This window comes from Passer montanus, unplaced genomic scaffold (genome assembly GCF_014805655.1).
Source record: "Passer montanus isolate IOZ18808 unplaced genomic scaffold, ASM1480565v1 scaffold10, whole genome shotgun sequence".
Taxonomy (NCBI): Eukaryota; Metazoa; Chordata; class Aves; order Passeriformes; family Passeridae; genus Passer; species Passer montanus.
The window spans coordinates 9,885,664-9,912,459 of record NW_024356505.1 but is presented as its reverse complement, the minus strand read 5'-3'; the positions used below and the strand labels follow the sequence as shown (position 1 = coordinate 9,912,459).

At 38.1% G+C, this 26,796-nt stretch overlaps 1 protein-coding gene across 1 annotated transcript in view; it reads left to right on the top strand.

Moving 5' to 3' along the window:
- Positions 1–26,796, top strand: part of CHN2 (chimerin 2) — a 158,542-nt gene that overhangs the window by 41,578 nt on the left and 90,168 nt on the right. Inside the window, exon 2 of the mRNA XM_039710590.1 lies at positions 24,722–24,760. Coding sequence (XP_039566524.1) covers positions 24,722–24,760 — 39 coding nt within the window. The remainder of the gene's footprint in view (positions 1–24,721; positions 24,761–26,796) is intronic.

The window sequence follows — 26,796 nt, the reverse complement described above, 5'->3', positions numbered from 1 at the left end:
CTGAAAACGGTGGTAAGCAAACACTGCTGAAAAGCCAAGAGAGAAAGAGTTAAAATACAGTTTTATTTGCAATTCCCAATATTTATTTGCTTTTCTTAAATTGAATGAATGGCAGTGGCCATGTGGATGCAGAGCAAAGTGTGTGATGCTATTTTTCTAAAAGTTTATGGCTTTAGGATTATCTCAGATTGGAGAAAGGAAAGCAGGAGGGAGATGGGCTTCTCCAAGGAGTTAGACAAAAATGTTTCAAATGGTATTTTAGGGTTAAATGGCTACAAAAAATATACTGTTTATTGATAGAGCAGCTGTAAGAACTTTTAAAAATGTCAGGCTTTATTCTGAATTCATTTTCTTCTGAAGGAAGCTTTCAGGAAAGATTATAGGAATTTGAAGTGTAACATTTACTGCACTAATTTTAGGAATGAGAAAGATGCTTTGGTAGCACTGCAGCAGCCATAGCAATTTTAATTTTTTTTTTTTTTGTATTGTTACGAGGGGGTTTCTTGCTTAGTTATATGGCCATTTCATTTCTTTAAAAGTAGCTGCAGGAAAAGGTCAATTGAGAGAGTACAGCTGATTCCTCCTGGGAGGGGGACATAGCTTGAAGTACAAAATACCTGATCATTAGCACCCTCCCCAGAAGGATCTGAGTGCTGTAATTAAATGCAGTGCTATATTTTTGCAGGCAGCTTTAGTTTTGGTAAGTGCTAAATACCCTCAATTTTAACCATACTCCGGTCTGAAAATGACCAGTTGCAGGAGCAATTCATGGTCTTACACGTTCTGTACCTTGTCAGACTTTTAATGGTATCTACTCTGCATCTTGACCTCTGCCCCTTGCACACTGATCTCTACAAAAAGGACTAGAAGACTGTTATATCTAATAAGAAGGACATAGCAAGAAATGTTGGCTGGGTCTGGAAGAAGAAAGCTGTCAGTAATACATGGTATTTGATTACAAATGACATGCAGTCCTCTAGTTTTTTATTTTCTGTATTTTTTTCTTGCTCCAGAGTTGTACTATGTTACGTGTCAAGTGAAGCAGCTTGTAATTTTTCTTATTTTTGCCATCCTAGTCATTTAAAGTTAAGTTAGGGTCATGAATTAGAGTCATCTTCTCTTTCCTTCCCTATCATTAGTGGGGCTTTGAGTGCTGAATGGCTCTTTAGTAGAATTACGCATTTCCTTTTACTTTCCTCTCTGGTCTGCAGAATAAGCTACAGGGAGGAAAATTTTATTTCACTGAAGCATTTCTCTTGGAAAATAAAATTAAAACTGTGCCACAAATCCAGCCTCAAGCATCCAGTCTGGGGAAAGGCCAACATTTGATGATGACTTTGTGAGTTCTGATGGGTTTTGTGACAGTTCCAGTTTCTAGAGCCATCTTTGTAAGGGTAGCCTGACCTGCAGACCTGAGAATGGAGAGGAGATCATCTTCAACAAATGAGAGGAAAAAGTAAAACTTAATTATTGTCATTATTCATTTGATAAAAAACATGTTCTGGTATCAGACTTGGTGTTGGTAATTGCCATTTACTGTCACCCTTTTCCATTATCTTTGTAAAGTCTGTGCCCACTAAAAAATGAGTGAATGCTCCTCATGAAGGCAACTCCTTAAACTCAGGATTTAGAAACTAAAACAGTGATTTCCTGTCTCTCTGTCAAGAGAAATCATTTTAATTATTTACAATTCTGTTCCCATTTCCTACCTTTGTTTTAGATATGGTTGAAAGAATTCTTAGGTGAAATAAGTACAGATGCAGATAATTTTTAGCAGAGCTACAGAATGGCCAACATCTAATTTATAAAAGGCAGATAGTGAGTCTGATAGGATCGAAAGAATTCTTAGGTGAAATAAGTACAGATGCAGATAATTTTTAGCAGAGTTACAGAATGGCCAATATCTAATTTATAAAAGGCAGATAGTGGGTCTGATAGGGTTGAAAGAATTCTTAGGTGAAATAAATACAGATACAGATAATTTTTAAGCAGAGCTGCATAACAGCCAACATCTAATTTATAAAATGCAGACAGTGGGTCTGAGCTGCTGGAGGTATTTGAGGTTCTTTACGACATTAGATACATTCAGTTCCTTTGGCAATTTTTTAGAGGTCCTAATGTTAGTAGGAGGTTTGATGCATAACAACAGTAAAATATATATAATAATTTTGTAATGTGGACTGGAAATTGATTTCACATAAATTAAAACTCTTGAGGGCAAATTTTGAATTCCTCTGGAATCAGTTTGAAATTGATCCTTCTAGGTCTTTATCAGAATTCTGTTAATTCACATGGGGAACAGCATTTCAGTTTTAGAGAATTGGAAGTGCAACCTTGCTCTGAGCAACATAGATAAGGTTGTGCATATGCATATGTGTGTTCTGCATCTCCTTTATGCATGAACATGTTCAGGATCTCTTCATAACCTGGGATGATAAATCCTTGGCTTCAGAATCACATTTCCAAGAGGCTGAAAAATTTGAACAACATTTTTATCTTGTCTTTAGCTTCTATTTCTTCTTTCAGCACACAGTCACATAAGCAGATTCTGTGCTGTAGAGGTAGAGATGAAAATCCTCTCAAAACTTCCCCCATTATGGACCACTTGTCAGAGTGTTCTGAAATGGCTTCTTTCCCATGACAGAAGTGGAGAGATGTAGCTCCCTTGGTGGGAGAAGGGAGTGAAAGAGGGGTTTATTTCCATCCATCTTGCACAGAACTCAAACGCACGTGGAAGATTCTCTTTGGGCTAGTACTTAAGCTAGCCTAAATTAAAACTAGCTGAGACCTAGGTGCACAATTTCTAGGTGGCTAGGTTGAGACAAACACCTAGAAGTATTTTGTTGTGCTCACTCTGCCCAGACATAGCCTTTGGACATCTGAGGCCTGACAGAGGAACCAAACCAGTTTGGTCACCAGCCTACCAGTAAAAAGTGGGTTTGTGTCCAGCTGTCTCAATGCACAGATGTATCTAAAGTGTGGTAGAAAGTAGATGAGACTAACCTGTTTTAAATAAGTATAAATTACACACCAGTCTGACACTCTGCCCAGACATAGCCTTTGGACATCTGAGGCCTGACAGAGGAACCAAACCAGTTTGGTCACCAGCCTACCAGTAACTAGTGGGTTTGTGTCCAGCTGTCTCAATGCAAAGTGTGGTAGAAAGTAGATCAGACTAACCTTTTTAAAATAAGTATAAATTACACACCATCATTTCATTGGCAGATTCAGGCAAAAGGTAGTGTCTGTTTTATCACCTTTGGAAGGAATATGTCAAACAGAGCATCAGTGTGTCTGTGATTTATTCTTTGTGGCTTTTGACAGGATTTCAGCCACTGGTTTATTTCTGCCAGTGTCACACCATCAGAAGCTTCTAGCTAAAGTTTTGACAGTTCTTACCTCTTTATCCACTGTCATGACACCATTTACTAGCTTTGCTCTCTGTATACTTACATTGGATCTTGACTAATCAGCTAATTGGATTGTGTTAACCAGCTTTTAAATTGCTTTTATTGGAGACCTTTGGCTGAGATGTTGGAACAGAGTCAGCATGGCTGGAATTTGGAATTTCTGCTTGGATGTAGCGTAATGAATTTGAAACTCCAGATGTGATGAGTTTCACTGTTTGAGAAGTAGTGTATGTCAGTGAGCTGGACCTGTCTGTTTGGTTGGAAATCAGAAAAAAAGAGGACAAGACATGAAAATTCTTGCAGCTGTTTGAAGAGCCACTGTGGGGAGGTGAGGAAGGTGTAGAGTTCTGGTGTACAGAGAGCAGTCCTGGCAGAAGCTAAGAAGTTTACAGCTACTTACATAGCAACTATTGCCAACTCTGAAACATGTTGCAGCTTTTTTTTCCAGCCCATCCTCAATTTCTTATCATGGCTGTAGTGCTGCAAGTAACTATTTTCTCAGATCTTCCCACAGATATGCTTATTTAAGATGTTTCCTGACCTTGTTCCATCCAAAACAAGCTTGGTTAATTGATGCAGCCTGGAAAACATGTCTGTATTTAACCCTACCTGATGCACTTATGTGGGCTGAGGCATCTCAGGTTGGACTTGACGATCTTGGCGCATTTTTTTCTAACCTTAATGATTCTATAATTCTATGGTCTGGCAGGAGGGCTGTGTGAGTGAGCTGGGAAATAATCTTTTCATTCAATCATAAAAAATTTGGATGGAAGTGGCCTTTGGGAGTGTTGAATCAAAACCATTTCCAGCACTAGCTCTGATGAACCTGGTCTTTGTCCAGCTTAGTCTTGAAAACCTCCAAGAATCAATGTTGCACCATCCCACTGGACAGCCTAGAATTTTGTTAATCACATTTGTCAAATCCGAAGCATCCAAGCTGTAGTTTGTGGTATTTACCACTTGTTGCATTTCTGCTACTACCAAAGTGAATTTGGGTCTGTCAGCACTGCAGAAGCTCTTTAAACCATTGTAGGCTGCTATTAGATTGCCTCTTGACCTTCCCTTTGCCACACTAACAAAGCCCAGCTCCCTTAACCTTTCATTGTGGGTTACATGCCTTCTGTGTGGTGTTTGTATTATTTGTGAAGAAGGCACACTGTTGGTTCCTATTTATTTGGAGTGCACCATGACCTCCAGGTCATTTCAGCAGGACTGCCACACAAGCAGTCGATTTCCAGGCTTCACTGATGTATGGATTTAGTCTGCTCAGAAACCAAACTTCACACTTGCATTTGAACAAGATGGAGTTTCTGTTGTCCCAGTCCTCAGTTTAAGGATAATTGGGACCTCATTGGATTCTCAGCTGAATCTCTCAGGGAAAGATTGAGCTAAAAAGTAATTTACGATGTCCACAAAGTTGCTGAGGGGTCTGTTTTATCACTCAAGTAGTTGATGAAGATATTGAACAATATCAGCCTGCTACTGATACTGCACTGATACACTGCTGATTACCAGAGCAGTTGTAAAGTCCCTTCAAGACTGTCAGTCCAACCACCAGTTTTCAACAGACCTATGAAATCTGTTCTTCTAGCCCTTACTTCCTCAACTCTGAAGTATGGGAGAGTCACAATATCAAAAATGTAATAAGCAGACATATATTGTATCCCTCTCTCTCTCTCTCTCTCTCCTCATCCCCAGAGCCGGTCACAATATCAAAAATGTAATAAGCAGACATATATTGTATCCCTCTCTCTCTCTCCTCATCCCCAGAGCCAGTTATTTTTGTTACAGAAGTCAGTCAGCTCCATGAAGCATAGTCTGCCTGTGTTGAGTCTTTTTGATTGCATTCTTGTCCTTCACGTGTCTGCAAGTCAACTCCCAGGAATATATTTCCTGCCTGTACAAGGACTGAGATGAGGCTGACCAACCTGTTGTTCTCTTGGTCCTCCTTCTTGCTTTTCTTAAAATAGGCATATCAGTCTTTTTCCAGCTCTGGGGACTTACTCTGATCGTGTGCATTTTCTCATACATAATGGCCATACAATCACATCAGCCATCTCCTTTGGCATCCCTGGATGAATCCACTCCAGTCCCAGGTGTTTTAATAAATACATTGAATTTTGCTGATGAGTCCCTAACCAATTACTTACAAACTATCAAGTGCCCAAACTTTCTAAAACTGTAGTGGTCCAAGCAGGGGTCTGGAAGCAAGTTTTTCCATATTGTGATTCTGCTCCAATAATCTCTGGGCCTACATTTCCCCTGAACTTCCTTTTGCTGCTGGCATTGCTTGCAGGAGCCCTTCTTGTTTCCCTTTGCCTAGCTGGCTGATTCAGCTGTAGCTGGCCTTTGACCTTCCTGGTGTTAACCCCTAGTGACCAAGCAATGTGTTTATCCTCCTTCTCTGGTGCCTTTTTAGCCAGCAGATGTGCTTGCTGGAGAGGATGTGTGCCTGCACCTTGGGTGTTCATTAAGGAGCCGGGAAGCTGTGAGTGCACAGACGGTGCTCCCGTCGCTCTCCCTCCAGGGCAGAGGAGTGCCTGCTAAAGATACCATCTTCATATTTACATCATTTCAGTCACTTGCTTTTGTACACATGTAACAGGTCATGAGAAACTATTACTTTCCATATCCCTGATGGCTATTTGCAGTATGACTAATTTATCTCAACAGGGACTCTATTATAAATATGTATTATATTGGGATAGTGCTGTAAATGACCATGTTGTTCAGAGGAATTGCTGTGGTTCAACATAATACTTTTCCAGTTGCACTACAGTGCTACCATTTTTTAATTCAGTGCAGTTAAAGTGTCATAAAATTGAAATATAGGAAGTGAACCTGTCTATTTTTTACTTTGGAGCCCACATAATGGTACAGGTACAAACCTGATACAATCTGTATTTTAAATTTAAGGTAAGGCAATGCATACATAAAACTTTGCTCATGCTTTTTCTATATGGATACTGATGTATGCCATGGAATTGTTTACGTCCAAAGCACTTCAGGGTGAGTGGGTGTGATGAAGCTCTGATTGTGACGTGGGAAGAAATCTCCTTCACTTTGGTTGTCCTGCTCTGGCATTCTTTGGAAATTGTGGGTCGGCTGAGACAGGCAGTTTGTCTTGCCTTAGTATTGCCACCTCTTTTTTCTCATGACTTTTGCATCATAATACTTTTAAATTTGTCTTATACACATTTAGTTTGAGTGAATATGTTTTCTAGTACATTTTATTGGTAGCTACAATTTGTCAATGGGATGGATAGATAAATGATGTTGTGAAAGCTTTTCAAGTCAAACTTTGCGTGGATGTATTTTGCAATGCATTAATGGCAGCACAAACATCCACTATTTCACTAATTGTATTTCTTATTCAAGCTGAAATGGCTTATTCCTGGGCTCTTTTCTAGTATTAAAGTAACAAAAGATCAGTTGACTTTGACCTTAATTAAGTTTACTCAAAGAGACATCAAGGTGCAAGGTCTGTTGCACAATTGTGTTTCAGAATTATGTTTCTTTTAAGAAGACATCTCAAAGGTCACAAGAGACACTTCTAGAATTATTTTCAATAACAACTTGTTTGCAAGACAAAATTCCAAATCAGTAAATGAATAATGAATAGAGTTGGAATTTTATATATAACAATAAGTTTTAGGAGTCAGTAAGGTAGAACATGTGCTGGAACAGAAAAAAAATGGAGTACTTGAAATCAGAAAAGACACCTGAGCTGTACAGCTGTTTGAGATTTAACTTTTTTACTGGATTTTTTTACTCTCTGTCCCACCATACTTAGATGATTTTTTTTTAGTGGGGGGCAGGGGGAATTTTTTTTGCTGGTAACTTTTGTCTCGGTACTTCAGCTACTTCCTGCACTTATCTGCTTCTTTGTGGAGTTAGGGAGTACTTTGTTATTCATGAGGAACTAAATCAATCATCACTTTCTCATGTCATCTTGCATTGCATCAGCTTCCTTTTTCAGATGAAATGGATGGGTGTAACTCCTTATGGAGTTTAGCACTGCTGTTTGCTGTCTTGGTTTGGGTGGTGGTTGCGCAATATTAGCTTAAGCATTTAAACATTGCAGTTAATTTATGTTTACCCATGCCAATGCAAGGCTTGGAGTTTAAGCACTGTTGAGGTAAATGGGCATTTTTACTGCAGTAATATTGTACCATTATCCCTACAGTCATAATTGGAAAGATTTGCATTTTCACTGAAAGTGGGTAAGGATTAAGAACACAAGCAGGAGAGAGGTGGGCTGTAGAGATATAACTGAATACACAATTTGTCCTGCCAGCATTCTATAATTGCTAATGATGCCTTAGAAGAAATAAAAGAACTTGGGACTCTGCAAGATTGCCAATTAGTTCATTTACTAGGGGGTCAATGGAATATTTTATAAGGTATGAGAGCTGACAGGTAGCAAAAAATACCTTATAATTTCAAGTTTACTTTTCAGTCTGGAGCTGCATTCAGGTTTGAGTAGAACTGAAATTCTATTGAAACAGAAAAATGAGATTTTCTTCAGTGCATTGTACGGTTTGCTCCACTCTGATTTAGTTCCCTGATGTCATAAGAGTCTGCTACCTAAATTATTACATTAATATTCATTGGGTAGATCAGTATTGCACTGCTGAAGCCGATAAATTTTGGTTTAGTTTAAAATCAGAGATGATATTTTATACATTATGTTAGCATACAATTTTTATTAGCATATCAGACAGTGAAAGAGTGATGCATTGCAGTAAAAAGCCAAGTATTTCAAGTTAATTGCTATTCTATTAAGTAGAAGTGGTGGTTTCAGCTTAAGAGTGTAGAGAAATGTTTGGCTAATGAAAAGAGCACTCAGAGTGATAATAATTGTGTGATGTAGTGAAGCTGCTGGCAGAAAAGACTCACCTCAGCAGTCAGAACTGAAGGCCCTCAGAAGGAGGTGCTGAGATGGGATCAATCCAGCATGCAGAAGCACCTGTGAGATGAGCCCAAAAGGCAGCGATGCCCACCAAGGCCTGTTGTGGTACTAAAAATAAAGAAAGAAATAAAGAGCTGCCAAGATAAGTATTCAGCGGCAGGTTTGTCTAACCTGACCTGCTCTTTTTGTCCAGAACAAGTTGTACAAGAGAGCCAAAACCACATTAAAGCACTTGGTTAGAGAGTAGCTGGTAGATGCAGGTGTGATCCAGCAGATTCTTCTGCACCATGGAGTGCTGGTGCATTGCCAGCCCAAACAGACAGGCAGCTCCTCTCACAGGGCCACAGTGAGGGCAGGGAATCAAGGCAGGTGGTTGTCTTAGCTGCTTTCCTTCTCTTCTGCTCACCCTCCTGCTGTGCTTCGGGCAGGTGTGTCACTTCTTGGAAGGTGCCACCAGTCACTGGCAGCTCCCTGCCAGTTCCCCCAGTTTACATACTGAGCATGATACTCTGTGCTAGGGAACATCTCTTTGGCCAGTTTTGGACATTGGTGTATTATCAACATTGTTCTCATCCTAAATCCAAAACAGCACTGTACAAGCTACTAAGGAGGAAAACTAACTCTATCCCAGCTCAAGCTCCTTCTTGATTTCCTTCCACACCCACACCCTACTTCCTCTACCATGACAGGGTTGCAGATAAAACTAGAGTGGAGGAAGGGAATCCAGCTTTTGCTGACTGCTGTGGAGATCTCTGTTCAGGAACGCTGAATGAAAGCTCCTGAGACACATTTTTATTCATAATACAACAGCAGTTTCCTTTCCAGTGTCCCTCTTCAATGATGCTCTCAACAGCTGGCATGGATTTCTGTGCACTGATTTCAGCACTGCAGCACCACAGGGTTATTTTTGTCAGATCAGAAATATCCAATCCGCTGAACTTTGCATTGAAGATTGGATTTGTTTACTTGAGTCTCCCTCTCTTTCTCTTTTTCTGCTGTAGAGAGCTGCTTGTTTTTGAAATGTGTCCTGTTATTTGAGGCAGCAGATGTATTTATGGCTCATTTTGTGGTGATGTCTAAAGGCCAGATTTGAACAGAGATTCTGCTGCTGCACAAGACTTGGGGTAAGATTTTCCTTTCCCAGGAAAGCTCAGAAAGGAAGTTTTTCTCTCTCTTATAGCAATGGAGTATAACACAGGGAGCACTTGGAAGAGTTAGAAATCAAACTCAATGTCTGAAGATGGAGTACTGTCCTTTAATTGCAAACCATTATTTATAGTTTCTAGATGTCAGGGTGTTCCCTCCTATTACATCCCTGAACTGTGTCACTGGTCTGTCTTTTGTCTAGCTGGACCCATGAAACTCTGAATTTAAATTTGGTAAAGCCGTAAAATTTATTTTGGAAGTCAGTACAAAGAGGGAAGAAAACTTAGTGATTCATATATTATGAAAAATAATATATTAATCCAGTTTTCCAGTGAAACTATAAAAGGGATCAAAAGAGTTCTAGTGAGCATGTGAGGGGGATGTACTACACTGAGCATATGTGTAAAAATAAAGACCAAATAATAATAAGTAGATATGGTAGAGAAATCTACATCTATACATGCTGGTAAATATGTATGAGCATACTCAGAAAAAAGAAAGTTGGACTTCAATAAACTTTTTTATCTACATTAGGATATAATAATTGGAAACATGTCCATTTCAGAATCTGATTGTGTAGCACTGGTGTTTGGTCAGGTGTACTGTCTTTTACTTTGATTATGGGCAAAGATTCAGCTTTCTGTTCTAAAATAAGGTTATCTTGCCTATATTTAAGGATGAAGGAATTGGACTTAAAATGGATTTGAATCAAAATGTGTTTGATACTGCTTCTATTTTGGGATCTTGGTAGATTTTAAGGTTAGCTTTTAAAGAGGTTTTTAATAATTGTTTGGGGTTTTTTTCCATCAGGCTGGACACCTCTTTCAGTGATTGGCAGACTGTATTCATGCAGTGTGCAGTTTGATGAATAGACTTCTGTAGTTCCATAAGTGCTTTTCATCTTTACTGCTTTAGCAGTGCATGCAAATTCTGTCACAGGAGAGTACTTCTGTTGACATGGACATGTGAAGATCAAGTGCCCTTTCAGTGGCAAGAGTCCTGGACTGTAAGGGGTAATGAGAATGGCAGGCTCTGATTAGCATTATATAGTGCATGAATAAAATTATTATAATTGGTAAAGGTAAGTAGAATATATTGCAGTCACTGGTACTGAGCTTACCAGAAGAATGTGAGAACCATCTGCAGTTTAACACCATGACCACTGGGATTTCTGAGCTCACAATGCTTATATATAACTCTGGGCAGATCTTTGGCTGAAATAAATCACTCTCACCCTACTGAAATCAATGGAGCAGTTGTAAGTTTTATAAATCAAAGTTTGGACATCTCTGATATAATTTTTTTTATTGAATTGAGACATCATGGAGGTCTCAGTTATAGGCTGTATTCATTTTTTACCTCTTAGGAGATGTTTCTTCAGTACTGATTATGCTACTTTATTCCTACCTAAGTTCACTTTTTGATAAATTTTAAGCCAATACATATTTTGGGGCACTTTTTAAGTAAACCATGTAAGGATTTGTTACCTATTGTCCAGAAGAAATAAATCTAATAATTGAGATGCAAAATAAATAGTGCATGAATATAGTGCACCAGTCTAGGATACGCAAAAAATAACACTTCTGTAGAACAGCAGGAGCAGTCAGGGCTCAGCTCTGAAATCCTTGTTGGAACCAGTACAAAAAGATACTTGTACTTTGAAGGACATTGCAACCTGAAGTTGAAACTGTTTTAAGAGAAATCATAAGAGCTGCAAAGCCTTTCTTCAGAGATGGTATCAAACCATTTTGGCACCTAATCAGTTGTTTCTCTCGTTGTTACAAAAACACTGAAGCATTTTCAAGTGAGTGTTTTGGGAACAGCATTTGTACAAGGCTCTCCTGCTGTATTAGAAGTGCCAGCAGTGCATTTCTTGGGGCCGTGTGATTTGCAGCTAATGATCATGAAGAACCACCTCATGTTAATATTCTTCCACTGCTTTTGTGCACAACCCCTGGGTTGCTTGATGGAAGCTCACATTTCACATCTCCTCCTATCCAAGGGTTATGTCATCGCAAATTGCCTGCGGCAGAACTTGGCATTCTCCTGGATTTCACTGTCTAGTGGCACCAATTGGTGCCTCACGGACCTCATCAGATATACATGACTGCTCTCAAATCTGGCCTCCTCATGCCGCCAGGGACTGAGTCTTGGACCCTAATGAGTGAGAAGCTGGGAGGAAATGTGGTTCTTCTAGACAATAAATTAGGTTCAGAAAAGAAGCATTTATCAGTTGAAAATGTTTACCATTTGGGGTCCCTGGACCACACTTTGCACAGCAGCAGTGTAAGTAAATTGATTGGCATCAGATGAAATGATGCACTGAAATCAAACTGCTGAGCAATAAGCTATAGGCATGTCTTTGAAAATACAATGATGTCAGCTGTTGTTCTCTGTGGCACCTTAAGCAGGGAAGGATGTGCACAGGGTGAGCTGCAGTGTGCTTTGGAATAACTCACTCTTCAGTAGAGATAGGTTATTATAAAACCTTGATCCAAAATAATTTTTTTATTTATGTGATATGTCACTTCTATAAAAATGAAACACAGATGTATTGAGGTTGTTTTTCCTTGTGCTCTCAGAAGAAACTAAATCTTCACCATTTTTTAACATTTATAAGCAAACCTTTCTCATGTAGTAATAAATCAGCTTATCCTAAGTTATTTCTAGTGTACTTGTATGATGCGCTGTGCTGCTTAATTTATTTTTTTACCAACACCTTCTTCTGTTTTCTAGTTATCTTCTCATTACATTCAGATGAAACTACTCTCTTAGTAGTTAGGGGAGGATGCTGTGACTGGTACTTATGGCTAGCACTCCTGTTACCCTATTCCTTTTCCATCTCTTTTCCTTTTATCTGTTGGATGCTTGCCACACACCATAATCACAAGCACTTTTAGGTCAGCAACTGTTGTGTTTTATTTTTAAACTGTACTTGTTAGCAGTTGGATGTAACACCAAACCTGATTTTGGGTTCCAAATGCTGCCATAATGGGAATATTTAATGATAATAAAATGCTTTGCTTCTCTTTCATTGAGAGTTCCACCTAATCTGACTAAGCAACAAGCAGATCTAAATGAAATATTATTACTCTGTAAAGCTGTTTAAATTTGAATGACCTTTTATTTAAGATGCATAAGCATTTCTGCAACATTTGCACTGTTAAGCAGAGTATATGCTATAAAAGAAGCATTTATTGCTTGCTTGTAAAAATAAAATACAATATTGGTAAGTTAGCTGGAAGCTTGTAGATATCCTAAAAAGATGACAAGGTAAGATAAGCAATAGAGCTAAGCCAAAATTGCTCTGGAGGTCTTTCTGAATAGCTGTCAGTTTTATGTTCTCCTAGCACAATAATGGGCACTCCCAGGAGGTGGGAGTCTCATGGGATAATTATTCTTCTGAGGTTTAGACTGGTTTTTCTATGCTTTTTCCACAGATTGGTAAGACTGCCTTATAATTATTCTCCTCTTTCACTAGATTTTTCTAATGCAGAAATTAATAGAATTAAATTTGTATACATGCACTGTACTTACATTACCTAGCCTATTAATGAATTTCAAGCTATATTGAATGCTATCAGATGGCAATAGTAAGTGGTCTGGTTAGCTTTTATCTTGCAAATTGGATTTAAGTCTCACTGCCCTTGCCTCTTGAGATGTGTTTCTTTTTAATATTCAGGTCTATTTTCTGCTGTCATAAGCAGGCATATTTACTCTCTCAGACTGGTATACCTTTAACTATCCTTGAAAATCATAAGAACAAGAAATAAAAGTTTAAAATAAATGTTAATAACTATAGAGAACTATAAAATATTTTTATAGTTCTTACACAAAGCTGACACAGTTGCTCACTATCTCCCTTTTGAGCATCAAAAAATCATGAAATTAAGCAAAAACCTGGCAAAACCTCAGCTTCCTTTGGGGTGAGTTGTTGGGCAACACAGGGTCTCAGTAATTAGTTACAACTGATGTTGCCAATAAACTCGCAGACAACCAGCAACCTTATCCTCTGGGCTCTCAAGGAAATCTGTATTTTGGGAGGTTTTGCTACTAGAATGATCTGACAAGCTCTGACAGGCTTTCCTCTATGATATAACGAACATTCAGGAAAAGCAGGAAAAACTTTTTCGAACAAGATACGTATGTATTGGTGTGTTTCCAAGATGAAGTAGCCATCCTAGCTCTGGTGATGTTGGACATGAGTGAATTAGCTCATCTTTTCACCCAGCTTTCGTGTCTCCCAGGATGAGAGCAGAACTGCAGAGTGGTGGCTGCTACTAAGACCTGCAGTTCTTGCTCGGCACCAACCCTTCCCCTTAGCTTAAAAAAGGCATCATTTTGCTTTGGACATCTGCCAAATCTTTCCAAAGGAAAGGCTTGCATTTTTTTTGTTCTCCCCTCTGTGCTCCAGAGAACATTAGTTAGTTTTGAGCCTCTGAGCATGTAGACACATGTTTGTCCTTCGGGAGTAGTGAAATACTTGAGCTTGAACCTTGCTTGGATGAAGATCAGTATGTTGTCAGAAGAACAAAGCTCTCCTTGGTTTCATTAATGGAAAGCAAATGATGGAAAGCATCTCTTTTGTGTCCATAGCTATTGATCTGCCAGAGTACTGGTACCTCCATGTGAGCCCTGGGAGCTTGGGCAGAAGGACAAAACAGCTTCTGTAATTCTGCCTTGCATTTGGCCAGGTTTCATCATCAAGGCTGTGGTTACGCTACGGCATTTAAAGAATTCTGACTCATTTGCTGTTTAAAGGGAAGACTGTGCTGGATCATACAGATCAGCTGCTGATTTTGCCCCACTGAAAAAAAAAATAGAGGATTTTTATGTCTAAACTTTATCATTCAGGGTATAAATCACAATAGAAAGTGTACTTGCTTAATGGTGTTGTATTGAATATGGTTTATTATTTACCTGCTGGAAGCTTACAGGAAATACATTTGCAAAACTTTTGATGACTATTGCTTCTTTTCCCTGAGCCTTTGTAATGAAATATATTAAATACTGTTGTGCCAAAACCATAACCTTATTCATAATTAATTGTCCTTACACAAAGTGTTTCAGGGGGATGAGTTAGAGGGTTTGCTCAGAATTGTGGCAATTGGGTGTATCTTTAAAAATAACAGGATAGATGAGGGTATTTTTTTCCTCACTGACTGATTTTATGGTCGAAGATATGATGGATGTGCTTTTAGGCACTAGCTTTACCATCTTCTGAGTCTTTCTGTAAGATAAGTGGAGTAGGAAACAAGTTTTATTTGTTATTTTTACAAGGGTGAAGAACAATTCCAGAAAAGTTACTAAGAAAAATTGTGCTTTCTCCTTCCCTTGTAATTTATTTATGTAAAAATAACCAGCCTATCTCTGATTACTCAGAAGCAAAATCCATTTTTATATAGGAATTACTGTTTCCACTCTATTTGATCTACTTGTAGCATGTAAAGAAATTTCATGCATTCTAAGACACTTAAATACAGTATTCTTGTGCTGTCTGCATCTTTAAAATTTGCAAAGTAGGAAACTGGGGTATTATCCAGGCTGCAGTTGCATCTTTCTTTATGCGTTGTGGGTGGCTAAATTCTGTTCTCTAGCTCAATGCCACTGGGGACACTGGAGATAGAACAGTTGTCCTATGAGCACCAGTTTGGAATGGTTTTAATTTGACAATGAAAATGCTAGAGAGAGATGGGGTTGGTCTCATCAGACATGCTGTTGGCCAAAGTTTCTCTGGGGAAAATGCTGCCAACATTGCAGGTTGCAAAGTGTAATTGTCTCACCTATGCCCAGGCATCAGGGCATTTTGCACAGTCCTGTTGGTTAGTTTGATAAAACATGTGGAAGACCTAAGTGTATTTTAAATTTTATAGGGTTTCATGCAAGGTATTTTGTAAATATATGGTACTGTAAGAACTCGTTATCAACTGTTAAAGTGCCAGGCTGTGGTAAAAAGCTCTTGGAAGAATTATAGACTTCCAATTTAAAATTCCTCCCAAGTAAGGAAACAATACATAAACCATATTCTTCTGAGGGCAAATACTCCATTATAGTATTTTAAATACTACTAGTAATCATTTTATGGCTAATATTGCAGAGAAGAAGGTATAGTCACATATGTCTTTCTAAGACATAAGATTCTTGTCAGGGTAAACATGCTATCATGGAACTGAATTTTAAGGTGGTCAACATTTTTCCAGTGTCCAGATCCAAAGTAGTAAGAGCAGGAGCAGCTGTGGTGGGAGATCAGTTAAACAGTGGGTGATGATAGAATAGAACACGCCTGTGAAGTGTTTGTCCAACTGCACAACATACCTGATGAGAAGGTGGGTGCCTCAGTAATAGCTGGCCTTAATCCAAACTATTTTCTTAGAAAAGTTGAAGATTCAGAGACAAACTTCGCATAAAATGATAATTCAGTTGGCCTTGAAAGTAGTTGATACACTTACATAAAACTGCCCACCAAAGAATGTGATTAATAGTGTCACATTTTTCTAACGGGGAGGTATATAGGTGCAGTGGTGCTTCTTATCCTAGGAGGCCCATTTATTCCAAGTTTTACCCAAGAGAGCTGTGGGAATGATAAATATGCTTTGCAGGTGGGTGGTGTTTTTCCTGTTTTTCATGTTTTAATGTAGAGACGCAAATGCTGCAGCAATACTACAGGACCTGAAAAGCAAGCCAAAGTAAAATCTAATTATTTGCTAAGATTTTATTCTTCTGCAGATCATTATGCCTGCTCTGAATCACAGGATAGTTCTTATCTCTGATTTTCCAAGGCTTGAAGGTGTCTTTAGGCCACAGAGTTCACTAAGGTCCCTGGGATATGCATAGCCCCTGTGGATTTCCATTTCATTCAGAGAATGCAGTTTCAGTCTTTTCAGTAAGAAATGCTTATATTTTTGTATCCAGAGAAGGGAAAATGCAGGGCTACATAGGGCAGATGGGTATGATCTCTAAAAGCAAATGAACAGCCACCACAGTCAGCTGCAGGACTAGGACCACCTCACATCCTTGAACAGACAAACACTTGTGCCCCTGCTTAGAGGGATGATAAAATAACTCATGTCAAAACTAACAGAGTTACCAAAAGCAATGATTTGGACTTTGCTAAAGGTTAATAAGTTTTCAGGGAATGTGCTGGCTCTTTTGATAAACTAGATAAAAGGGGTATCATGTCAATGTATGAGTAAATTTCTGGAAGTGGTAATGTGGTGGCAATACTTCAACATAAACATAATTTAAATACTTAATGGTGACCATTTTAATGCCATTCTTTGGCATTATTGTAGTTATTATAACTCCTAGTTATTTCTGTCATATGCTGTCAACTTTGCTGAGTCCAGGGTTCACTGGCTGGAAGGTTGTGGGGGGTGAGTTTTAGGATGCAGTAAGTAAATGACTGGAAATGTGTTGCCATGTCCTGTACAGTGATAAAATCACTGCATCAGAACTATGCTCAGATATGCCAGCTGATTGTCTGGTTTTGATTTTCAGCCAGGAACTAACTGGTCATTAGTTAGAAGCTAAAGTATATCTGTGCAAGATGGGAGGTCTGCTAATGTGATGTGATTTAACTTATGTCATGTGCTTATTCCTAAAAAATATGTGAAATCTCTCAGTCAGGCAGAGCTCTCGTGGTACCATTTTAATGCCTTGATGCCTCTGCTCTGTAGGCTAAAAACATGAAAAGGTGAAAATAACTGTGTTAGATTTTAATTACCCTGGCCTTAGTGTTAAAACAGAGAATGGTAACAATCATTTGGGTGTAATTTTTAGGGACCAGATTAAATTTAATGGCAGCTAATAATGACAACAGATTTTTTTACAATGAAGGGTGCAAATATTTTTATGATTTTTCATTGTCTATCTTTCTAGTTTTTAGACTCCAATCTTTAATAATCTGTATAAGGAAATTCTTCATTATTGCTCTGGGGAAAAAACCTTTCAGAACACTTAGATTATGGAGGTTCTTAAATGCCATCCAAGGGCAATAGATTCAGTGTGATTCAGCATTAAAAAGGAACTACCTGTCTAAGATTAGGTAGTGTGATTACTCCTCTGCACTCTTAAATCTTGCATATTTCCCAGGAAATATTTAAAGCATTGGGAACATTTTTATCAACTTACTTAGATCCCTGTCAGCTTCTTGGATTTGCACTCTGGAAGAGCTTGTTTAATTCTATTTTTTGGGCCCTAAGAAAGACTAGACTCCTAAAGAGAGTTTGAAAACTAGAACTGTACAGATACCCGTCCCTTTTTCACTTCTCCTATTCCTATTGAGAGCTCTGATTATTCTTCCTCAACTTCCAAATTTAAAATTGTATTTTCGATGCTTTTAATTATATTTAAATCTGTGCAGAATAAAGAGGCAGATTTTTTAATTAATGGGATATTGCACCAATCTGATAGTCATAGCTGGCTGAACACCACTCACCAGCTACAGAACATGGCTCCTTATAATTTTGTTATAGAAGTTTAGTTGTGGATTTAAAACATTCAAGTCTCTTGTGATCTGTTGGAGTATGTCCCTAATAACTCGCATACTTCAAGCTCTTATTTTATTTGATAGTTGGTAACTCTTCTAAATTATCAGGTTTACCTATTTGCATGACCTTTCACCTGCATTTTAGTAAAACAGACGTGCATTAAACAAAAGTAACCAGGGACTGATCACCTGTCTGTGAGTGGAAAGATACCGTTTTGAAATCTGAAGCAAAAGCAGGAGAGAACACAATTTGGAATGACCCTGATTCACAGAACTGGCTAAATGATCTACCTTCAGAGCAGTGCCTTCTAATAGCAAGTTTGTGGTAGGCAAAAGGAAAAGATACAAAATAGCTGTCAATTTACATTGTGGTTATTAACAGCTTACTGTTTCAGTCTAATTGCTGTGTGAGAGAGAACTCCACCCCTTTTGTGAGCTTTTTCTGACATTTAAATTACACACTATTGCTGATTTTTAATTTTTTTTCTTAGGAGAGAACAGCGCAGTGGGAAGCTCCCATCATCTGAATTAATACACCAATTATGAACTGTGTTGGAAGTAAACAGTTTGATCATTTCTGTACCTTATGCTGAAAGCTAAAGTGCCTCATTAAGACAAGAACTGAAGTCTCATTCCATATTTTAGCTGTCCATGTACTTGTGATGAGAAAGTTCAGTGATAAAGCTGGCAACTACTCACTCCTCCATGGGCAACTATTCATTCTGAATGAAGCATTAAACAGAGTTTTTGACATGCTGAAATATTTCCACAGCTCCATTGCTAATTATTTACTGAAGAAAGTTAATTTTGCTCTTCACAGTAGCAGTGACTTTTCAGGAATTAGAGTGGAGGACTTATTTGACAGTATGATTATTTGCAACTTTAAAAATAAGACTATTCTTTCATAGAGTGGTCAGATGTGCCTGTAATGATAGTTACCACATATAATAGAAGTCATCATGATGTCCAAAGTATATGCCAAATGAGTGCCATCAAACATAGAAAACTGTGCCAATTTAAAGTAGTTTGCAGAATGACGGCAATGTGACATAGTTGTGTATGTGTATATATTAATTGTTGAGAAGGCAAAATAAATTAAATCAGCCCTTCACCAGGACAAAATTAGCCAGTAAGGGATGAGATAAGAAGAAAATTAACTTCTGTAATTGGTATTTTTCTAATCACAGAGTAATGGATCTATGATTTATGTGTCAGAAAAGAACTGGAGCCCCCTAAAGAAGCCCCCTTATTACTCTTTCACTTTAGTCTCCATCCCCCAGTGTATGCCAAGAACCACCCACCTGGGGAACTGCTTGGCAGAAAAGGACCTGGGGGTTCTGGTGGACCCCAAGTTCAAAATGAGCCAGCAATGAATCCTTCCCTTGAAGGTGGCTGGTGGGATCGTGGGCTGCAATTAGGAGGTCAAAGGAGAGGTGATTCCCCTCCTCTGCTTGTGCTGATGAGGCCACAACTGGATTGCTGTGTCCAGTTCTGGGTTCTCCAGTGTGAGAGAACTGTGGAACTGCCAGAGAAATTCTTAAAAAGGGCTGCAAAGGAATTGCAAGGCTGGAGGGTCTCTCCTATCAGGAAAGGCTGAGCGAGCTGGGACTGTTCGACTCAGAGGAGAGAAGGCTCAGGGGAATCTTATCAAAGTGTATAAATATCTGAAGAGAGGGTGCAAAGAGAACAAAGCCAGCTCTTTTCAGTGGTGCCCAGTGACATTACCAGTGGTGATGGGCACAAAAATGAAACACGGGAGGCTCTGTCAGAGCATCAGGAAACACCTCTGCACTGTGAGGGTGACCAAACACTGGCACAGGTTGCCAGTGGGGTTGTGGTTCTCCATCTTTGGAGATACTCAGGAGCTGTCTGGACATGGTTATAGGTGGTCATGCTTGAGAAGGGGGTTTGGATCACATCCCCTCCAACCCCAATCATTCTGTGGCTCTGTGATGGCCATCCACGTTATAGTAAATTGAATAATAAAATTCTGTCTGTAGCAAGAAAAATATTAAAAAGCTATGTCCAGAAAGAGTGTAAACACTGTTTATCTTAAACAGAAGCTCTTACTCAGCAGTCTTCTATTCTATATATAATTACATATATAAAAATAAGAAAAATGTCTTTAATAACATATGCTAACTTAATGTTTTGGAAACAAAGCAATAAATATGAAAGTATACGTGGTAAACCTGTGAAAAAGCTCTTTAAAGGAAATATACAAAGGGCATTAAAACACTCGTAATTATTAGTCTTGGTCCTAAAATAACAATAGAAGATAAAAAAAATTAGTAACTAGACTTGTTCATCCGGTGAATCATTTATCTCCACTCTGCCAGTAAACCAGTGGCTTCCAGATTGGCTATTCCTCACACACAAGTGTCTTTCCTTGCACATGCAGGTCATAGTCTTAAAATTAGTTGTTACTGGAAAGGAAGTCCAAAATTCAGACAATGGTGGCAGAGAATCCAGGCTGAGGCAGTTCTTCCAAGGTGAACTACAGAATATTTTTTTATAATCCTTTAGTAAGGACAAAGGCAAAAAAAGAAAATCTTTACTCTTTTTTCATAGAGAGTATAAGAAATCAGCAAATAATGACAGTTCCCCTTTGGTAGCTGTCCTTCTGCTAGTCTGCTTCAGTCTTTACTGTCATGGGTATCACTAATACTTTTTAGCATATCTAGAACTGGGCATGACATATAGCTACAGTATGGATATTTGTTACTGTTTTACTTATGCTTAGAAATGCCACTTATAAGTCATAAATATTTTATTCATGTGGTGTAATTTGTGGGCTTTCCTGTAAAACAGAGTTTGTGCTTTTCAGTGCATTACCAGTCATGAGAGTCAGAAGAATCACTTTGGACTTAGTTTCCTATTAGATCTGCTTCAGCCAAATCAGCCCCGGTGCTGGTAGCACAGACCCACACGTGTTTGCATTACATCATCATTTTCACAAAGTACCAGGAAGCAGTAAAAAGCAATTCTGTCATTCCTGTGTCTTTCACAACTACGTCCAGAAAGGTGTCACTTGGTACAGGGCCAGGCCCAGAGAAGAGGAAGGGCTGAAGTCCATGGATGACTGTATTTACTATATACTTAATATAAGATCATTTCTCAGAAATTGCTTAAGAATGGCTCTGAGTCATATATTAACTCTTTACTGCCCACTATTGGCAGTAGTACTGTATTCTGTCTTCCTGTTTCTCCAAATAAAATCTTGTGTAGTTTTACTTTTTTATCTTATCAAAGCTTAAAGCTTTGCCAACTTTTCAGTCCTTCCTTTACTGTAGTCTTTCTACACTTACTCAGCTTTAAGTGTTCCATCAGCTTTAGGAAAGTATTTTTTCCTAAGATCTTTTTCATCCTCTCTGCTCTGTGAAGAGTAAAGCAAATAAACTGAAGAAATAACCTTTTTTTTCCTTAGTCCCATTTTCCAGTTCCAGGTATCATTTTTGGTTTGACAATTTTCTCCAATATCTGTTTTGTCAATTTTGCACTATGAGAAGCCTTCTCATAGCTGTAATATTCCTCAAGAGTCAGCATTTTGCATTCCTTCTGCCCTTCTGTTTAGCATACAACTGACTTCTAGTACTTTTTTAAATTTAATAATATTCACTTTCTTAGCTGGTATGTTTCAAAGCTTTTAGTTAACAGTATTGCCTATAATATTATTTGTGGAAGTCTCTCATGCTTTTTGCCAGTCCTAGTCTTTGCAGTAAATACCCCAAGGTTTTCTGGTTTTGCCAAGGTCATTTATGATACAGTTTTGAGAAGACTTAAAAGAATTTTAAAAATACCTTAACTGGACATTCTTTTACAGGGAGTCTTTCTTATGCTGACATTCATAAAAGTATGTCACAGATGACATTGGGATATTTTGTTGGGTTTTTCAGAGCTGTTACTCATCTTGTCTCCTTTGACAACTTCTTTCAACCTTAGCTGGCACATTTTCTGAATCTAGACAAGAAAGCACTGTAGAAAATATGAACCTTTCAAGAAAAGAGCAATAGAAAAGACCCCGTCTTATCACCTGAGAGTACCTCAGTGAACCCTTTTCCCCACGCTGCCAGTCACAGTTTTGATAGTCATTATGATCAAAGTTCATATGAGGGATGTCATTTCATGAGACATCAATGCAGGACATTTGTCATTTGTGCCAAGTCTGATTGATTGATTGATTGATTGATTGATTTTTGCTAAGTGGCTCAAAACTGAGGTGTGTTACCCTTGCTAAGACCATTACCATGTGCAGAACTGAAAGCACAAGCTGTGTGTAGAGGTGTCATGTAAGTAACTGAGCCAACCACCCAAACTTGTATTGTTAATTTCTGTGAGCCTGAAGTGCTGTTTAAAGTCTAGCGGTGGAGAGTGGAACAAAATTTAATGAGTAAAGCTACTGTGTAATACAGAGGAATAACAAAATACAGAAAAACAGAAATTTCAAAAAGGGCAAATAGTAGTTATCAAATCTGCTTGGGCAGGATTTGGCTCTTTTGACCTCTGACTTAAGAAGGGTTGAAGTTCAGTCCAATCTAGTCAACCAGGATGGCAGTCCTAAGACTTTACAGTACTAAGATAAGAGTTGTTTAAACAGGGGTTCAGCAGCTTCCTGCCACAAAGGAAGAAAGATGTTTCTATCTGGGTTCCATTAGACCTCTCCCTGATCCTCAACCATGACCCTTGTCTCCAAGTTGTATTTAAACTAATTATTCTTTATTTCCCTACAAATGAGTGCCATCAAATAGCTTGACAATAAACTCTATTAGTACTATCACAATGGTATTTTGTTCCCTGTGATGTAGGGACATGCTTTCAGCTGAAGGGATAACAGAGGATGTGGCAGTACCTCAGCAGTAATGGTGAATGTGGAGCTGGTGACACATGGGTTTCCTCCAAGTGTGCTGTCTTTTAGAATATTTTAGCTATTGAGGCTCACAGATTCATAACTGTGACAAATCAAATGCAATCGTTGGGAGTTTTGTATTATGATTTATTTCCTGGATGATTCTCCGTTTTGGCCATAGTGTTTCCTCACTGTCAGTTTGTCTCCAGCTAATGAAGCGCTTTATGGCCGCTTGTACATCAGCTTTCACTGTTGAATTTACTGTGCACTTTTTAATTAATTTGGAAGACTAAAGCAACAACTGATACTCATTGGTTTTTCATTGTTTCTCCCACTATTACTTCCTTAGCTGAAGTCACAAGTATCGATAATAAGATATTTGCATTATCTCAGTGTTTCTTCTATTGAAAAAATATAGTACATGAAGAAGGAAATTCAGAAATTCTCTTGCAGTAGCACAGAAGTATTGACAGTAGAATTTAATGCACAATATTATGGTGTTGTGGTAAACTATATGTGAAGCAATAGATGTATGGGGGGAAAAATAGAGTGACATAATACTATTAAAATTTGAGAAGAGAAAAAATTATTTCTTTTATGAATAAATTTCATTTGTCTCATGAATAGCCTCATAAAATTTAAAATAAGTCTTCTGTACAATGAACTTGGGAGCTAATTACTCTTGGATTGCCAGAGCGCAGTATAACTCTGTTAGTCTGGGAGTGTTTTGAACTTTGCTGAAGTTCAGAGGTGGATTCAGTTGAAACTGAAACTGAATGGGTTTCCCAACCAATATATCTGTAAATTGTTGCAGGGTGCTGTTCCAGGCAGTAACTGTGATTGTTGCTAGATTTATCCTCTTCTAAAACAATAGAGTTAAAAGTGGCAGATGGTAGTTAGTGATTAAAATTCCTAGTAAACAGACTTTTGCAGGGATATATTTAAAGTAGTTGTGTATATGTAAATAGACAAGGAGCATGAGCTATGCAACTATAATTGAATCGTATTAGCATAACTTAAGTAGAAGTTTAGTAAATAACAAATACCTTAATTAACCTGCATAGTTTTGGCAAGTTAATGACATACCCATGGTAAATGACTTTAAAGTTTTTTGGCAGCATGACAGCTCAGAGCCAAACTAGTACCCAGTACCCCACCCTTTGTCACTGGTGTTGCTCCTTCTGCTCCAGCTTGGCTCCTGCTGGGATTTCTGTGGGTTACAGCAATTGGCTTTCTTGCAGAGAGCTGGAAACCTCCCTGTGGAGAGGTCACTAAGAAACAGCACCAACTCTTTGTGCGCCTTTAGTCAATTATGTTAGAATAATGTAACCTGTTTGTAATGGCAGGTTTTGCAGTCTTTCCATTTGCTATCTTTTTCACATTGTTGATTCAGCTTCTGGAAAACATGCCAATTACATATGGGTTCAAGAAGTGTAGTTGACTTTCATTGAAACTGTCAGGTCTGTGCATCTGAGTCCAACCTGAGCTGTGCATCTTTTTAGCCCCAATGTGTGTTATTCATTGATGCTCATTTTCAAATCTTACTAGTGGGGTTAGAAAACACATTGAAAACCAGGAGTGATTTATCTGTTTATCATGCCAGGTAAAGCAAATAAATAATGTAGTTACCAGCCCACTTAATTATTTTTAAAATACTGGTGATTAGTGCAAATCGGTAAAAAATTATTATCTTTTACAGTTGAATAATTTGGGAAAAGCACATTGGATCCACAAGTGGTTGAAATTTGTATTCTTCTCTCACGTAGCAAACTGTACTGTAAATAGGCTATCATCTCTCTTGGGAAAGAAATGTAAATTTTGCTGACAAGAAGAGGTCTCTCAGCAGAAAAATGCATTCTGACAGTTTGACCCAATGGCCAAATGACTGATTTCTTTCTCCCTTTTTGTTTCTATTTTAGATGCTGAAGAATACCAGCCTCCAATATGGAAATCATACTGTGAGTATACAAGCAATTTGAATAACCTTAGTGCCTTACCAAGGTGTCAGTCACTATTAGGTATTTTCTCCTTTTTTTGTTTGAAAGAAAGACATGAATTTACTAGATGCTTGTACAAATTACTGTATAGGACAGCAGCAAAACCTGAACTTTTATGGATTTCCATGGAACAAGGGCAACAGTATTATGTGTGCCAGATTCCCTCCATTGCCTTAAAAGTGTGCAACTCTTTAGTTTCATGGTTTCTCTGCTGAGATTTCCAGGAAGGATTTCAGAGGTAGAGGTTAATGCTTTGTATGTTTACTAAAGGTCAGGCTTGAGAATGCTTGTCTTTTTATACAGGTCACCAAATCACTTTAAGATAATAATATTTTTGATCCTTAGCAATAGAAGCTGATTTTTGAAGTGGTGGTTTAGAAGTTGGAGACAGCATTATCAGCTCTTTGAACCTTCCTGTCTGCCTTTAGAAAAATCATTTACATAGAGTGCAGTGCAGAAGTGCATATTTTATGCTCTTTTGCTTTGTTCCAAATGTATTTTCTAATAGAGCCACACAGATCTAAGACAAAATATTGGCTTTTAAATCCCTTATTAAGGATAGCCTTTAAATTTGATCTTTTTATTTTAAACCCTTCCTGGAACTTTAATAAGAGTGTAGCTTCGGGTATAGAGAGTTGTTTTATTCTTTTTGTTTTCAGATACAGAGCTATGCTAAGCAAAAGTTCTCTCTTTTATTGTGGCAAATTCAGTACGGTGCCATTACCAAAATGCAGCTACAAAAACACAATGATCACAGTAGCTACATGCATGTACATGTGTAATTTTAAAGACTAGAATAAACTTGTTGACTTCACTTATATGCACATTAAACTGTTTTGCTGACTTCAAAGACATCACCTCTGTGTTACCTGAGAATGACATTCTGCCCCAGAATGGACTGGGATTTTTTCAACCAAAATTTGAATATGCCATTAAATTACAGAACTTGCTTCTGAGAACACTGTTTTCTAGACGCTTTGTTGTTGTTGTTGTAATGTTTTGAACATGTAAGAGAAACCTCCTAAAAAGTCAGCAAGTGTTGGACCATTCCAGCATTCTTTGTTGAGTACTTGAAAGGAAGCAGACAGTTGAGTGGTTTTTTTAAAGAGAGTCTACTCAAAATCAATGAAAAAGCTGCCATTGACTCTGAGAAGACCAGCATTTCAAATGACAGATACTTCCTTTTCAGCAGTAAGTTTTCATTAAAAAGTCAGGAAATAAGAACCTACCTTTACTTACCTGCTCTTTGTTGCCCCAGTTGTGCAGCAGACATACTGCATGCAATGAAAAAGTTTGGTTACTTATTTATCTGATAGCTTACATGTAGTCCAAGGAAACAGTTTTTTAAATGGAAGAAAATAAACCAATCTCAACCAGAATGGATGAATAGTCTGTGAATAAATAATTTCCTATTCTTCTATATGTAAGATGCCAATATTGTGGCAGTGACAAAATCATGGCCTCAGTGTCTAAACTCCATGCATGAATGACCTTGGAAAAAGTTGCATAGCTCCAAAAGGCAGAAAATAGCTTAAGCTTAGAAAGATTTACTCCTGAGACTGCTTAGCCACAGATACACAGTTTTCTTTGCAGTGACAGGTGATGTATACTTCTTTACTCAGCAAGAAGTATTCTGATCTGGTAAATTAATTATAAACATTATGTCCAGCAACAGTGTTTGTCCACAATTCAGTCTGCTGTCCTACCTCATGACAGCTTTAACTTATATGTATATTTCATGCTTAGCACTTTGATTTTACTGCCTATTTAACAATTATTTTCAATGTATTTTCCCTAGTAATTTTTAAATTTTGCTGACATACTAGTAAGATACTTTGCATACAGTTTTGATTTCTTATTTTAAGTCCTGGGTAAATTTAGGAGACTGTGTTGCCTTTTGCTGACATAAAGATCAAGGCTTCAATCCTTCTAGCTTCTAAACAAAGGCAGATTTTCCTGTTTATGCCAACTAAGTGTTGCACAAAACAGTGTTGCAC